The 16,822-nt window shown below is 61.9% G+C and overlaps 2 protein-coding genes across 2 annotated transcripts; one reads left to right on the top strand and one right to left on the bottom strand.

The window, feature by feature from the left end:
* Positions 1–1,849: 1,849 nt before the first annotated feature.
* DCST1 (DC-STAMP domain containing 1) lies at positions 1,850–5,898 on the bottom strand. The gene is made up of 16 exons (XM_054050629.1): positions 5,820–5,898; positions 5,608–5,733; positions 5,457–5,531; positions 5,232–5,360; positions 5,010–5,149; positions 4,742–4,919; positions 4,475–4,618; positions 4,199–4,320; positions 3,965–4,122; positions 3,723–3,822; positions 3,525–3,620; positions 3,319–3,445; positions 3,098–3,214; positions 2,863–3,005; positions 2,646–2,759; positions 1,850–2,527 (listed from the first exon to the last, which is right to left on the bottom strand). The coding sequence occupies exons 1-16, from the start codon at positions 5,896–5,898 to the stop codon at positions 2,291–2,293; spliced, it is 2,085 nt and encodes a 694-aa protein (XP_053906604.1). The 3' UTR covers positions 1,850–2,290.
* Positions 5,899–6,787: 889 nt separating this feature from the next.
* Positions 6,788–13,926, top strand: DCST2 (DC-STAMP domain containing 2). Its single transcript, XM_054050628.1, has 15 exons — positions 6,788–7,004; positions 7,094–7,264; positions 7,806–7,907; positions 8,062–8,256; positions 9,132–9,197; positions 9,309–9,522; positions 10,191–10,348; positions 10,457–10,621; positions 10,717–10,884; positions 10,981–11,081; positions 11,157–11,284; positions 11,423–11,538; positions 12,398–12,491; positions 12,587–12,826; positions 13,827–13,926. The coding sequence occupies exons 1-15, from the start codon at positions 6,836–6,838 to the stop codon at positions 13,924–13,926; spliced, it is 2,187 nt and encodes a 728-aa protein (XP_053906603.1). The 5' UTR covers positions 6,788–6,835.
* Positions 13,927–16,822: the final 2,896 nt, after the last annotated feature.

Raw genomic sequence — 16,822 nt, 5'->3', positions numbered from 1 at the left:
GAGACCCCCACCTCCTCCATCCCGGGATCCAGAGACCCCCACCTTCTCCATCCTGGATCCAGAGACCCCCACCTCCTCCATCCCGGGATCCAGAGACCCCCACCTTCTCCATCCTGGATCCAGAGACCCCCACCTTCTCCATCCTGGATCCAGAGACCCCCACCTTCTCCATCCCGGTCTCCAGAGACCCCCACCTTCTCCATCCCGGATCCAGAGACCCCCACCTTCTCCATCCCGGGATCCAGAGACCCCCACCTCGTCCATCCCGGATCCAGAGACCCCCACCTTCTCCATCCCGGATCCAGAGACCCCCACCTTCTCCATCCCGGATCCAGAGACCCCCACCTCCTCCATCCCGGATCCAGAGACCCCCACCTTCTCCATCCCGGATCCAGAGACCCCCACCTCCTCCATCCCGGATCCAGAGACCCCCACCTCCTCCATCCCGGGATCCAGAGACCCCCACCTTCTCCATCCTGGGCTCCAGAGACCCCCACCTTCTCCATCCTGGATCCAGAGACCCCCACCTCCTCCATCCCGGATCCAGAGACCCCCACCTCCTCCATCCCGGGATCCAGAGACCCCCACCTTCTCCATCCTGGGCTCCAGAGACCCCCACCTTCTCCATCCTGGATCCAGAGACCCCCACCTTCTCCATCCCGGATCCAGAGACCCCCACCTCCTCCATCCCGGATCCAGAGACCCCCACCTCCTCCATCCCGGGATCCAGAGACCCCCACCTTCTCCATCCCGGATCCAGAGACCCCCACCTTCTCCATCCCAGATCCAGAGACCCCCACCTCCTCCATCCCGGATCCAGAGACCCCCACCTTCTCCATCCCGGATCCAGAGACCCCCACCTTCTCCATCCCGGATCCAGAGACCCCCACCTCCTCCATCCCGGATCCAGAGACCCCCACCTTCTCCATCCCGGATCCAGAGACCCCCCACCTTCTCCATCCCGGATCCAGAGACCCCCACCTTCTCCATCCCGGATCCACAGACCCCCACCTCCTCCATCCCGGGATCCAGAGACCCCCACCTCCTCCATCCCGGGATCCAGAGACCCCCACCTTCTCCATCCCGGATCCAGAGACCCCCACCTCCTCCCTCCTGGATCCAGAGACCCCCACCTTCTCCATCCCGGATCCAGAGACCCCCACCTTCTCCATCCCGGATCCAGAGACCCCCACCTCCTCCATCCCGGATCCAGAGACCCCCACCTCCTCCATCCCGGGATCCAGAGACCCCCACCTCCTCCATCCCTGATCCAGAGACCCCCACCTTCTCCATCGTGGATCCAGAGACCCCCACCTCCTCCATCCCGGGATCCAGAGACCCCCACCTTCTCCATCCCGGATCCAGAGACCCCCACCTTCTCCATCCCGGATCCAGAGACCCCCACCTCCTCCATCCCGGGATCCAGAGACCCCCACCTTCTCCATCCCGGATCCAGAGACCCCCACCTCCTCCATCCCGGATCCAGAGACCCCCACCTCCTCCATCCCAGGATCCAGAGACCCCCACCTTCTCCATCCCGGATCCAGAGACCCCCACCTTCTCCATCCTGGGCTCCAGAGACCCCCACCCAATGTCTAATATCCAATCTAAACCCCTGGCACAACTTGATGCCATTCCCTCTCATCCATTCACCTGTTCCTTAGGAGCAGAGCCCAACCCCTGCCTGGCTCCAACCTCCTTTCCAGGAGCTGCAGAGAACGATGAGGTCTCCCTCAGCCTCCTCTTCTCCAGGTTAAACACCCCCAGAGCCCTCAGCTGCTCCCACAACCCCTGTTCTCCAGCCCCTTCCCAGCTCCGTTCCCTTCTCCAGATGCGCTCCAGCCCCTCATGGTGTTTCTTGGAGTGAGGGGCCTAAAGCTGAACCCAGGATTCAAGGTGTGGCCCCACCAGCGCCACATCCAGGGGGACGATCCCAGCCTTGCTCCTACAAGCCTGGATGAACCTCATCCCATTGGCCTTGGCCACCTCTCCAGCGCATCCAGGTCTCCTGCAGAGCCTTCCTGCCCTCCAGCCCATGGATCCAGCCTGGCTGGATCCCTCTGCAGAACCTCCCTACCCTGCAGCAGTTTCACACTCTCTCCCAGCTTGGTTTCATCTCCAAACTGACTAAGGGAGCACTCCAGCCCTTTTGTCCACATCGTGGATGAAGTTATTAGACAGACTTGGCCCAACCCAGAGCCCCGGAGGCACCACGTGTGTGACCGGTTCCCAACTGGATTGAGTTCCATTCACCACTACTCTTTGAACACAACTTTTATTGCCGGGCACCTCATGCATCGTCGTACCAGACGTCCTCCTCGCTGCTGTCCTGCGAGAAGCCGTGGAGCGCGGGGCTGCAGGCGAGGCAGACGCTGCCGGCCTCCCTCCAGCACTGCCCGCAGTAGGAGGCGCCGCAGGCGGGTGCGGAGCAGATGCGATCCCGGGGGGTCTTGGGCTCCCCACACACCGTGCAGCTCCGGCGAATGCAGCGGCGCAGGCACGGGCACCACTGCAGCAACAACGTCCCCTGGGATGGGGATGGAGGTGACCTGAGGCTGAGTGGTCAACCCATGGGGGAGCAAAGCCGGGATCGGGGGGCAGCAAAGCCCCCCATGGCACCCTGGTGTGGTCCCATCCCTGCTCACCAGTCCCGGCGGCTGCGATGCCCGCTGGGCAATGCGCTTCTGCTGCCGGCGGATGAAGCTCAGCCGCTGCTGCAGCAACTTGTTGTAGAGGTAGAGCACCCGGCTCTTCTCCCGCTGGGCCAACCAACACCATGAGAGGTGACCAGGGGACACCAACCCACCCCAAAACCGGCTCTTTTGGCTGGGCTGTGCCTGGCACACCGGTTTTGCCGCTCACCTTGGGGAAATAGAAGGCAGCGATAACGCGGCGCAAGCGGTAGGTGTAGACCTGGACCAAGCAGAGCAAGACCAACGCGACCAAGGGCAGGCAGCTCCTCACGTACTGCTCCCTCGTCATGCCCCGCGGACGTGGCAAGCAAGCTGGGGACACGGTGGCAGTGCTGAGCCACCCCAGTAGGGCCACCAGGGCGTGGACATGAGGAGTGGTGGTCTTGTCCCTTGAGGGACCTCACCGATGTTGGATGTCTCCAGTTGGGTGGTAGAGGAGGCGTTGAGGGCACCGATGGTGCTCCGCAAGAGCCGTGCCATCAGCGATTTGCCCATCACGTGCACGGACAGGTGGTAGCTGCCTGCGGGGTGGGGTTGAGGTAGTGGGGAGGTGGGTGGAAGGAGGAGACACCTTTGTGGTGGGGCTGGGGGCTGCCCCCCTGGCGCTGTGGGGCTGGAAGCTCACTGTAGAAGGAGTACTGGGTGTAGGAGTGCTGCTGGATGATGCTGAGCATGGTGAAGAGCACGTGGTCCAGGCTGCAGATGAGGAGGAAGAGAAGGAGAGGTGGGATACATTCCAGCAGCTCCAGCACCTGCAGGAAGCAGGGATTATCACCACCTGTCCCCCAGCCCTGTCCCACACCCCCCCAGAACCCTCCACCATCTCCTCACCATGTTCTTCCTCTCAGGTGACTGTATGGCCAAACGACAGGGGAAGATGACGTCCGAGATCTCTGCCCGGCGCAGAGGCAGCAGCGTCCGCTTTTGCTGGGAGAGAAAGAGTGGGGTGACTCAGCGCAGCCCCCCAGGACCACCCCCCCCCAAACCGGGGGTGGGGGGGACTTCTCACCACCTCTTCTGCTCCCTCACCTGCTTCCTGCGGCGGGCATCGATCTGGCGAAAGTACGTGGTGATGTAGATGTTGTCGAAGCGGATGTCCTGGCAGTACTTCTTGGTGTAGAAGAAAGACCTGGCAAGGGTGAGGGGTCCTTCAGCCCCTCAGGGTCCCCCCTTTGTCTTTGTGCCCCCCAGGACCAAAGAAAGCCCCCACCCCTCCATGCCCGGTGACTGACGCAGGGGTGCCCCCGCATCTCCCCATCCCAAAAGCTCACGAGATGAAGACGAGGAGGAAGGTGAAGGAGAGCAGGAAGCTGAAGATGGAGATGGCCTTGGCCAGGTAGGTGCTGTGCTGCTGCAGGTGCAAGGTCACCTCCTCCATCAGCACCTCCGCCGACACGTTGATGCCCATCAGCATCTCACGGCTCTCTTCCTGCGACAGAGGTGCCGTGTGGCTGGGCAGAATCCATCCCCTGCCCTGGCCCTGGGTTCAAGGGATCAGCACCCACCTCGACGACCACGCTGGCGCTGAAGTCCTGGCTGAAACTGTTGACGGTGTCGTTCACCTGGTCATACATCTGCCCAAAGTTGCTGTCCACGGGGATGTTGTTCGTGCACCAGGTGTGCATGACTGTATGGATGGAGCAGGATCGGTGCCGGCAAAGCCAGGAACACCACGCATCACCCTGGCATAGGCTGCGATTGCCATCCCAGGGGCCACGAGGGGCAGAATCGGAGCCACTCCGTCGAGGGAGGACAGGGTTGGGGTCTTGAGCATCACCCACCTTTGACAATGTTGCAGACGAACGTCGTCTTCATGGGCAGGCAGAGGAAGTGGTTGATGAGGGGCACATACACCGTGTCCATGCAAGCGTCGTACTTCTCACTGAACCACTCCCGGCACCGCCGCATACCCAACTCGATCACATCTGGAGGGGGAAGGAGTCATCAACCCCTCATGCACCGTGAGCACCATCCAAGGTGATGCGGCTGCAGGAACTCCATCCCTTGCCCACCCCGCACGCTGCCAGCCTCCCGCCTGCCCCGCTCACACTCGCAGCGCAGCTTGGTCTTCTTCTCGTACATCTCCTGCGTGCTGAGGACCGGCTGGTGGTTCTGGTTCTGGTGTTGCCGCAGGACGTAGCCCGTGTCGCTGGCCACCTCCTCATTCAGCTCCACGAAGGCGTGCGCGATGTCCTTCACCTCAGCATCCAGGTTGTCCCCGCTCCGCTGCCGGGGAGAAGGACACACAAGCTCAACGCCAACTCCCTGCTGCATCCCCCATATTCCACAGGTCCCACACCGGCCCCCCAAGCTCACCACCATGTTGTCCAACATCCCACGCAGAGGGGCCGTCGACATTTGCCAGAGGTGGCGGCTGTGGTTGACCTGCATCTCGGCCACGCAGCCCATGGAGCGTGTCACCTCCTCCAGGTTGTGCCAAGTGTTTGTCACCGGCCCTGGGGCCAACAGCCTTGGCTCAGCCCCTACCGGCCCTCGGCGCGCGGTTGGGGATGATGGGGATGATGGGAAGACCCCTACCGTTGTAGATGGCAGCGAGGACGAAGGAGAGGACGTAGACCCGACCCTCCTTGCCCAGGAACTTGGGGATCATGAGCAGGCTGGTGCAGCGAAAGTGGGGGGATATGGCCCAACCCAAGGTGGTCACCCCTGTAGGGAAAGGAAAGTTGAACCCACGGTCCTGCAGACAAACGCCCCCCGTGGGGCTTCGGAGAGCCCCACCGTCCCTCCCAGCCCCATCCTCACCCGCCAGCACACACGAGATCTGCATCTTGCGCTCCTCCGTGATGTCCAGGGGGACGATGAGGAGCTGGCAGAGCCCTGAAACACCCCCAAATGGGCTGAGTCCCTATGCCGTCACCCCCTCTACACCGTACCCGGCACCGGGTGCACTCACCGAGGCCGAGGAGGGTCCCGAAGGCGGCACCCAGGAAGAACTTGCTGCCACGGTACTGGTGCGGCTGGCTCCAGAGGAACCGGCTGCACGGGACGGGCAGCAGCGAGACCACTGCTCGCTTCAGGGCTGGGTGAGGAGGGAAGCGTCAGCCCCGGCTTCTCTTGCCGCCCGCGGGCAGCACTGCCTGGGAGCGGGGTGGGAAGGGAACTCACTTGTGTTGGGTGGTTTCTGCCTCCTATGTGCTTCTGTCCCAGATGAGACCTCCCAGTTAGGAGCCAGCACCGGTTTCATGGCTGAGTGTCTGACGGTAGAGTGTTCCCCTGACACTGAGATGCACCTCTGGTTATGGTGAGATGGACCTCTGGTTATGGGTGAGATGCTCTTCCAGTTGCGGTGAGAGACAACCCTGGTTATGGTGAGATTCTCCCCCAGTCAGGGTGAGATGCTCTCCCACTTATGGTGAGATGGTCCTCCAGTTATGGTGAGATGCACCCCTGGTTACGGTGAGATGCACCCCTGGTTACGGTGAGTTGCTCTCCCAGTTATGGTGAGATGCTCTCCCACTTAAGGTGAGATTCTCCCCCAGTTATGGTGAGACGCTCTCCCATTTACAGTGAGAAGCACCCCTGGTTACGGTGAGATGCACCCCTGGTTACGGTGAGATGCTCTCCCACTTAAGGTGAGGTTCTCCCCCAATTACAGCGAGATGCTCCCCCATTTATGGTGAGATGCACCCCTGGTTACGGTAAGATGCTCCCCCGGTTACGGCGAGATGCTCTCCCGCTTACAGCAAGATGCTCCCCCAGTTATGGTGAGATTTTCCCCCAGTTATGGCGAGACGCTCTCCCATTTACAGTGAGATGCTCCCCTGGTTACGGCGAGATGCTCCCCTGGTTACGGCGAGATGCTCCCCTGGTTACGGCGAGATGCTCCCCCGGTTACGATGAGATGCTCCCCCAGTTACGATGAGATGCTCCCCCGGTTACGGCGAGATTCACACCTGAAACCCAGCGCATAGTGAGCTGAGCATCCCACCAGGAGCCTAGAGGAGCACCAGGAAGCACTTGGAAGAGCTCAACCCAACATGGGGTGGACCTCAGCGTTGGGCAGAGCCTTGCGTGGGCTGAAGAGCCGGTGGAAGACGGCATGGCGATCCAAGATGCACCCCTTGGAGACGGAGAGCAAGCTGTGGGAGCTGGCCCGCAGCGCCGGTGCCTTCGTGTTTGGCATGGTCCTGGCCAGCTTGTACGGGGCTCTGGTGCTGCTGGCGCAGGGCCACAACATCTGGTACTGCCTGGTCACCACGTCCAGCCTGGCCGCCGGGCTGGGCTTGGGCATGGCTTTCTCCGTCAAGGCGCGGATCACCGTGCTGCTGTCGCTACCCTACATCTTCACCAGTAAGGAGCTGTGGGTCCCACCATCAGGAGCGCCAGGGTGGCGATGATGCTGGCTCCCAGTTGAGCCCCAGGATCTCCCGTTCCCACAGATGAGGGGAAGATGTTGATGCTGCTGCTGGCGCTGGGCATGGCCGTGCAGGGTCCTTGCACCAACATCTTGCACAACTTCTCCCAAACCGCCGAGTCACTGTCGTGTGGGGCTGAGCTCGCCCTCAACCAGACGGCTGAGAAGCTCCAACGCGCCCGGGAGCCGCTGATGGGTCAGAGGAGGGGCTCAGAGGTGGCTTGAACTTGGGACGGGAAGATTTAGAGTAGATGTTAGGAAGAAATCCTCCATAATGAGAGTGGGGAGGCTCTGGCCCAGGTTGCCCAGAACAGTGGTGGCTGTCCCATCCCTGGAGGGGTTCCAGGCCAGGTTGGATGGGGTTTGGAGCCCCTGAGCCGGTGGGAGGGTTCCCTGCCCATGGTTGGAACTGGATGGGCTTTGAGGTCTCTTCCCACTCAAACTATCTCATGGTTCCATGATTCCATCTTGATGTCCACCAGAAGCCCCAGATCCCATCCCTGGAGGGGTTCAAGGCCAGGTTGGATGGGGTTTGGAGCCCCTCATCCAGTGGGAGGTGTCCCTGCCCATGGTAGATGGTTGGACTGGATGGGCTTTGAGGTCCTTTCCAACCCAAACCATTCCATGATTCTGTGATTCGTCGAGGTAGCGGGACTGCAGATTCCCCCAGCAACGCTGGTTGCCCCCCAGCTGCCCTTTCCTCTTGGGGTATGGTCAGGGGTCCCCTTTCTCCACAGATATGTTGGCCAAAATCAAGGACATTGCCCAGAAAGCCAAGGCGGTGGGTGACCGCATCCGCAAGTTCTTCCACTCCATCACAGACTCAGTCACCTATGTCGGTGAGTGTGGGTCCCTGAGGGTCTTCCTGGCTCCAGCACCTCCTTGCCTCCTATTTTTGGTGTCCCCAAGGTTCTCCCTGACTCCAGAACCTCTTCCCATCCCATCTTGGTCTGTCCTTGTCTCTGTCACCTAACACCTGCTTCCTGTCCGCAGCCCGAGCCGTGCGCAACGTCTGGCTGTGGTTGGTGAACATCGGCAAGATATGCAACCGCGAGCTGGGCCAGCCCTACCAACGCTGTGTGCTCCTCTTTGATGACGCCAAGGACAGCTGCGAGCGCACCATCCCCTTCCTCTACTTCCTCTGCTACGTCATCGTTCCCTTCAAGTCTCTCTGCAGGCTGGCCAACCGTGAGTGGGCCCCTGTCCTCTGCAGCGTTGGGTGGTGGTGGATCTCTGCCATCCCTATCCTTCTGCAACGTTGGGTGGTGGTGGATCTCTGCCATCCCTGTCCTTCTGCAACGTTGGATGGTGGTGGATCTCTGCCATCCCTGTCCTTCTGCAACGTTGGATGGTGGTGGATCTCTGCCATCCCTGTCCTTCTGCAACGTTGGATGGTGGTGGATCTCTGCCATCCCTGTCCTTCTGCAACGTTGGGTGGTGGTGGATCTCTGCCATCCCTGTCCTTCTGCAACGTTGGATGGTGGTGGATCTCTGCCATCCCTGTCCTTCTGCAACGTTGGATAGTGGTGGATCTCTGCCATCCCTGTCCTTCTGCAACGTTGGATGGTGGTGGATCTCTGCCATCCCTGTCCTTCTGCAACGTTGGGTGGTGGTGGATCTCTGCCATCCCTATCCTTCTGCAACGTTGGATGGTGGTGGATCTCTGCCATCCCTATCCTTCTGCAACGTTGGATAGTGGTGGATCTCTGCCATCCCTGTCCTTCTGCAACGTTGGATGGTGGTGGATCTCTGCCATCCCTGTCCTTCTGCAACGTTGGATGGTGGTGGATCTCTGCCATCCCTGTCCTTCTGCAACGTTGGGTGGTGGTGGATCTCTGCCATCCCTGTCCTTCTGCAACGTTGGGTGGTGGTGGATCTCTGCCATCCCTGTCCTTCTGCAACGTTGGGTGGTGGTGGATCTCTGCCATCCCTGTCCTTCTGCAACGTTGGATGGTGGTGGATCTCTGCCATCCCTATCCTTCTGCAGCGTTGGGTGGTGGTGGATCACCTGTGGTGGTGGATCACCTTGCCCATCTTGGCTCAGACTAGCCCTCTCTCCACAGTTGGAACCCTCTTCTGCGTCGTCCCCTACTACATCCAGGAGTTCCTCAAGAGGAACGTCGCAGACCGTGAGTATCCTGGTGCCACAGTTGGGTTGGGGAGTCCCTGGCTGCCCCCCATCCCCTCCTGGCTCTCACCCTGACCCCCGAGCACCCCTCAGCCCCTGGTCACCCTCACAGCTCTCACAGGCGCTCTGGACCATGTCCGTCAGGAGTTCGAGTTCAACATCTCGGCCGAGCATCACTTCAACATCAGCCTCAACTCCAGCAAGACCCTGAGCGAGGTGGCCCTGGACATCATGGACGACGTGAGCCAACGCTTGCGGCCCCTGCACCGGGTCCTGGGGCTCTTCACACACATCTCCTTCTGGGTCATCCTCTACATGTACTTCCAGTGAGTGGGATGGGGTCTCGCTCTTCTCTGGTGGGGATGTAGACCCTGCGTGCCAGTGGTCCCAACGTCGTGGTACCCTCAGCCCCACAGTGCTCTCGGCTCCATCCCTGCCGTGCCCCCAACCTCATGGTCTTCCCAGTCCCTCAATGTCCCCATCTCCATCCCTGCATCCTCAACCCTGTGATGTCCTCAACCGCGTGGTGTCCTCAACCCAGTGACGTCCTCAACCCCGTGACGTCCTCAACCCAATGATGTCCTCAACCGCGTGGTGTCCTCAACCGCGTGGTGTCCTCAACCCCATGATGTCCTCAACCGCATGGTGTCCTCAACCCTGTGATGTCCTCAGCCCCATGCTGTCCTCAACCCCGTGGTGTCCTCAACCCTGTGATGTCCTCAGCCCCATGATGTCCTCAACCCCGTGGTGTCCTCAACCCTGTGATGTCCTCAGCCCCATGATGTCCTCAACCCCGTTGTGTCCTCAACCCTGTGATGTTCTCAGCCCCATGATGTCCTCAAGCCCTACAATGTCCCCAGCCCAGTAACGTCCCCATCTCCTTCTGGGTCATCTTCTACACATACTTCCAGTGAGCGGCCTGGGATCCCACTCCAGTCTCCGGTGGGGATGGGGACCCAACTTGCCGGTGCCCAGCATCCATCCGTGTCCCCAGGGCACTGCGCTACCATCGCCGCTACCTGCGGGACGACACCTTCGACAACATCTACATCACGCAGCGCTTCATGGAGCTGGACCAGCAGCTCACAGAGCAGCGCAAAGCCACCGTGCTGCCCCTCACCAACTGGGAGAAGGGTCGTTACATCTCCCCAGGTCAGCCCTGTCCCGGGCGGGGTGGGACATCCCCCAGACCAACCCCACGGTGGGCAACCAGAAGGTCCTGGCATGGCACAACCTCACGGTGCTCCCGCTCCCGTCCAGTCGGGCTGTTGTTGTCGCGGCAGGAGCAGCGCCGGTACGGGCTGCAGCTGGTGTGGGTCCTGCGCCACATGGTGTTGGGGTTCAGCGTCATTCTGGCCGACTACAGCCTCTTCTGGTTGCTCGACCTCATACGGCACCAGCTGAAAGGGGAGATCGTCGCCAGGGGTGAGCGGCACCCGTATGGCCGTGGGTGCTGTTGTTGGTTGGAGTTTTAGGGTGGTGGGTGCCCCATTCTCAAACCTGAGCCGTTTGCCCCCCAGCACCGGAGGTGATGGCCATCAGCGTCAAAGGAGAAGGCTACACCAGCGAAATCTTCCGGGACTTGGTCTCTGCTTTCGATGTCCTCCAGCAGGGCAACCTCACGGTGCTGTCGCAGAGCTGCATCCCGCGGCCCGTGGAGCCCGACTACGGCACCTACCTCAGCATGGGTGAGCAGAGCTGCTGCGCCCGCCGCGTGCGACGTTGGGCGGAGATGGATGAAGTGGAGATCACCCCTGTGTGACCCTCGTCTTCTTTCTCACCAGGACTCTTGTACGGCATCTGCCTCTTCATCGCCGTCTTCGGCTCCTACGTGGCACGCTTGCGCCGGGTGGTGTGTGCCGCCTACTACCCGAAGCGCGAGCAGGTTAGGAACCACCATCCTCCTCCGCTTGCACCCCCTCAGCAGCCCCGTGTCCTCACCCCATCTTTCTCGTGCCAGGAGCGCACAATCTTTCTCCACAGCACCATCCTGGCGCGGCGGGCAGGGCTGGCGCGTGCCCTGCGCCAAACGGTCATGGGGCGCAAAGGCGACGCCGCGGAGGGCAACGTCTTCCTCCTCGTGGCCAAGTAAGATCCCCTGGGGGTGCAACCATGGGGTTGGAGCCATCCTGATCCTATAAGTGCCTTACTGGGCATTGCAAAAGGGCAATGCCACCCTTCCAGGGGGGACATTGTCCCCCTGGAGCATCAGGTCCTTGCCCGCAGGTTGTCTCTCTTTACCCGCGTGGCTCAAGTCTTGCGCATCCGGAAGAGACAATGCCTGACGTGTGAGGTGGCAGAACAGCCCGACTTCATCGCATGCATCACCCCCAGGTGCAAAGGTAGAAGCTCACCTACGCTGGGGACATCACCCAAAATATCTCTCACCTTCTTACAGCCCCATTTTCATGGAATCATGAGATGGGTTGGGTTGGAAGGAACCTCTAAGGTCATCCAGTCCAACCCCCTGCCATGGGCAGGGACACGTCCCACTGGATCAGAGGCTCCAAACCCCATCCAACCTGGCCTGGAACCCCTCCAGGGATGGAGCAGCCACCACTGCTCTGGACAACCTCTTCCAGGGCCTCCCCACCCTCATCGTGAAGAATTTCTTCCTAATGTCCCATCTAACTCTTCTCCCTTCCAATTTAGAACCATTCCCCCTCATCCCATCACTTCAGGCCCTCGTAAAAAGTTCCTCCTCAGCTTTCCTGGAGACTCTTTCCATACTGGAAGCTGCTCTAAGGTCTCCTCGGAGCCTTCTCTTCTCCAGGCTGAACAACCCCAACTCTCTCAGCCTGTCCTCATACAGGAGGTTCTCCAGCCCTCAGATCATCTCCATGACCTTCTCTGAACCCGTTCCAACAGTTCCATATCTTTCTTATGTTGGAGACTCCAGAACTGGACCCAGGGCTCCAGGTGGGGTCTCACGGAGCGGAGCAGAGGGGCAGAATCCCCTCCCTCCCTGCTGGACGCTCTTCTCTGGATGCAGCCCAGGACACGGATGGTTTCTGGGCTGCGAGCGCACATCGCTGTCTCATATCGAGCTTCTCATCCTCCAGCACCTCAAGTCCTTCTCCTCAGGGCTTCCTCCAATCACGTCGTTGCCCATCCTGTATTGCAACCATGGATTGCTCCAACCCAGGGGTAGGACCTTGCCCTTGTTGGACCTTCATGAGGTTCACACTGAGCTTTCCTCAGGGCTTTATTGCAGCGATTGCTACCGAACTCTGCGCAACATCTGCTCCGTCTGCATGGGCCCCTTGAGCTACGAGGCCCACGAGGACGAGGAGATGTAAGCATGGAGCCCACCACACCCTGAGGAGCGAGGGATGGATGCGGCGGGTTGGGTTGCAGCTCACCCCTTCCCTCGTCGTCGTGTCCCCGCAGGGACTCCAGCGACGAGGAGACGTTGGCTCTGTGGGTGGGCGCCGTGCGGGCGCTGCGGGGTCAGGAGCGAGGACGGCGGCTGCGGCAGCGCATCCACGAGGTGGCGAGGGGCCGGGGGGGCAGCCGGCGGTTACCCCGAGAGTTGGCAGCCCGGCTGCTCGCCCGGCTGAAGGAGGAGGCGAGCGGAGAGAGTGAGGAGGAAAGCAGCGACAGGGACAGCGAGGACAGCTCGTTCCACAGGTGAGTGCCGGCGATGGCCCCGGCGCTGGTCCCCAACCCCATCCTTGGCCCCAACCCCATCCTTGGCCCCAACCCCATTCTTGGCCCCAACCCCATCCTTGGCCCCAACCCCATCCTTGGCCCCAACCCCATCCTTGGCCCCAACCCCATCCTTGGCCCCAACCCCATCCTTGGCCCCAACCCCATCCTTGTCCTCAACCCCATCCTTGGCCCCAACCCCATCCTTGGCCCCAACCCCATCCTTGTCCTCAACCCCATCCTTGGCCCCAACCCCATCCTTGGCCCCAACCCCACTTTTGTCCCCAACCCCATTCTTGTCCTCAACCCCATCCTTGGCCCCAACCCCACTTTTGTCCCCAACCCCATTCTTGTCCTCAACCCCATCCTTGTCCCCAACCCCACTTTTGTCCCCAACCCCATTCTTGTCCTCAACCCCATTCTTGGCCCCAACCCCACTTTTGTCCCCAACCCCATCCTTGGCCCCAACCCCACTTTTGTCCCCAACCCCATTCTTGTCCTCAACCCCATCCTTGGCCCCAACCCCATTCTTGGCCCCAACCCCACTTTTGTCCCCAACCCCATTCTTGGCCCCAACCCCACTTTTGTCCCCAACCCCATTCTTGTCCTCAACCCCATCCTTGGCCCCAACCCCACTTTTGTCCCCAACCCCATCCTTGGCCCCAACCCCATTCTTGTCCCCAACCCCATCCTTGTCCCCAACCCCATTCTTGTCCTCAACCCCATCCTTGGCCCCAACCCCACTTTTGTCCCCAACCCCATTCTTGTCCTCAACCCCATTCTTGGCCCCAACCCCACTTTTGTCCCCAACCCCATTCTTGTCCTCAACCCCATCCTTGGCCCCAACCCCACTTTTGTCCCCAACCCCATCCTTGTCCTCAACCCCATCCTTGGCCCCAACCCCACTTTTGTCCCCAACCCCATTCTTGGCCCCAACCCCATCCTTGTCCCCAACCCCACTTTTGTCCCGTCCACTCCCAAGCCTGGATTACAGCTACCAGGATGAGCCCGAGAGCAGTGGGACGGAGCTGGAGGAGGTGATGACGGAGAAGCCACGTGGCAGCAAGCGTGGAGCCCAGTGAGGGCAGGGTAGTGCCACGCGGCAGCGAGGACACGGCGCCAGGCTCTGGGGACATGGCTGGAACCTCCGCAACGCGGCGGAAGGTGGGAGCCATTGGGGTGGGTGAGGAGTGGTGAATAAAGCACCCGATTCTTGATGGCCCAAAGTGCTGAGATGGTGTCCGGCACCCAATGGTCGTCCCAACCTCATGGTGCCCCCAGACCCACGGTGTCCCATCTCCACCCCCACGATGTGCCCCAGTCCCTCAATGCCCTCATCTCCGTCCCTGCAGTGCCTCCAGCCCTATGGGGTTCCCATCTCCATCCTCGTGGTGCCCTCAGCCTCATGGTGCCCCATCTCTGTCCTCATGGTGCCTTCAGACCAAGATACCCCTATCTTCATCCCTGTGGTGCCCTCAGCCCCACGGCGCTCCTGTTCATATCCTCATGTTGTCCCAATCCCTATGGTGTCCTCACCTATCCCCGTGTTGTCCCCATCCCCACAATGTCCTAATCCCCATGGTGCCCCCATCCCTAGGGCACCCCCATCCTCATGGTGTCCTCAGGCCCAACACTGTGGTGCCCCCAGCCCCATGGTGCCCTCAACACCAGGTCCATGGTGCCCCCCTCCCCTCCATGGCCCCATCTCATGATGCCCCGGTCTCCATCCTTGTGGTGCCCTCGGTCCCTTGGTGCCCCCATCTCCATCCTTGTGGTCTCTCCATACCCACGGTGCCCCCATCTCCATCCTCGTGGCCCTTCATCCCCACGGTGCCCCCCATCTCCACCCTCGTTGTCCCTCCATCCTCACGGTGCCCCCATCCTCGTGGTCCCCCCATCCCCACGGTGCCCCCATCTCCATCTTCATGGTCCCTCCAGCCCCATGGTGCCCACCCAGCCCCATGGCGCCCCCATCTCCATCCTCGTGGCCCCCCATCCCCACAGTGCCCCCATCTCCATCCTCATGGTCCCTCCAGCCCCATGGTGCCCACCCAGCCCCATGGTGCCCCCATCTCCACCCTCGTTGTCCCTCCATCCCCACGGTGCCCCCATCTCCACCCTCGTTGTCCCTCCATCCCCACGGTGCCCCCATCTCCATCTTCATGGTCCCTCCAGCCCCATGGTGCCCACCCAGCCCCATGGCGCCCCCATCTCCATCCTCGTGGCCCCCCATCCCCACAGTGCCCCCATCTCCATCCTCATGGTCCCTCCAGCCCCATGGTGCCCACCCAGCCCCATGGTGCCCCCATCTCCACCCTCGTTGTCCCTCCATCCCCACGGTGCCCCCATCTCCACCCTCATGGCCCCCCCATCTCCATCCTCATGGTCCCCCCATCCCCACGGTGCCCCCATCTCCATCCTCATGGTCCCTCCAGCCCCATGGTGCCCACCCAGCCCCATGGTGTCCCCATCTCCACCCTCGTTGTCCCTCCATCCCCACGGTGCCCCCCATCCCCATCCTCGTGGCCCCCCCATCCCCACAGTGCCCCCATCTCCATCCTCATGGTCCCTCCAGCCCCATGGTGCCCACCCAGCCCTCATGGCCCCCCCATCTCCATCCTCATGGTCCCCCCATCCCCACGGTGCCCCCATCTCCATCTTCATGGTCCCTCCAGCCCCATGGTGCCCACCCAGCCCCATGGCGCCCCCATCTCCATCCTCGTGGCCCCCCCATCCCCACGGTGCCCCCATCTCCATCCTCATGGTGCCCCCATCTCCATCCTCATGGTCCCTCCATCCCCACGGTGCCCCCATCTCCACCCTCGTGGCCCCCCCATCCCCACGGTGCCCCCATCTCCATCTTCATGGTCCCCCCAGCCCCATGGCGCCCCCATCTCCATCCTCGTGGCCCCCCCATCCCCACGGCGCCCCCATCTCCACCCTCGTGGCCCCCCCATCTCCATCCTCATGGTCCCTCCATCCCCACGGTGCCCCCATCTCCACCCTCATGGCCCCCCCATCTCCATCCTCATGGTCCCCCCATCCCCACGGTGCCCCCATCTCCACCCTCGTTGTCCCTCCATCCCCACGGTGCCCCCCATCTCCATCCTCATGGTCCCTCCATCCCCACGGTGCCCCCATCTCCATCCTCATGGCCCCCCCATCCCCACGGTGCCCCCATCTCCACCCTCGTGGCCCCCCCATCTCCACGGTGCCCCCATCTCCATCTTCATGGTCCCTCCATCCCCACGGTGCCCCCATCTCCACCCTCGTTGTCCCTCCATCCCCATGGTGTCCCCATCTCCATTCTCGTGGCCCCCCCATCCCCATGGTGCCCCCATCTCCATCCTCGTGGCCCCCCCATCTCCACCCTTATGGCCCCCCCATCTCCATCCTCATGGTCCCCCCATCCCCATGGTGCCCCCATCTCCACCCTTATGGCCCCCCCATCTCCACCCTCATGGCCCCCCCATCCCCACGGTGCCCCCATCTCCACCCTCGTTGTCCCTCCATCCCCACGGTGCCCCCATCTCCACCCTCATGGCCCCCCATCCCCACGGTGCCCCCATCTCCATCCTCATGGTCCCTCCATCCCCATGGTGCCCCCCATCTCCATCCTCATGGTGCCCCCCATCTCCATCCTCATGGTCCCTCCAGCCCCATGGTGCCCACCCAGCCCCATGGCGCCTCCATCTCCATCCTCGTGGCCCCCCATCCCCACGGTGCCCCCATCTCCACCCTCGTGGCCCCCCCATCTCCATCCTCATGGTCCCTCCATCCCCACGGTGCCCCCATCTCCATCCTCATGGTCCCTCCATACCCACGGTGCCCCCATCTCCATCCTCATGGTCCCCCCATCCCCACGGTGCCCCCATCTCCATCCTTATGGTCCCCCCCATCCCCACGGTGCCCCCTCAGCCCCACTCTTCTCCCCCCAGAGCTGCTCCGGAGTGACGGTCCCCGTTGCGGACAGAGGGT

The sequence above is a fragment of the Cuculus canorus genome, chromosome 28 (genome assembly GCF_017976375.1).
Source record: "Cuculus canorus isolate bCucCan1 chromosome 28, bCucCan1.pri, whole genome shotgun sequence".
Taxonomy (NCBI): domain Eukaryota; kingdom Metazoa; phylum Chordata; class Aves; order Cuculiformes; family Cuculidae; genus Cuculus; species Cuculus canorus.
This window is presented reverse-complemented; position numbering and strand designations above follow the sequence as displayed.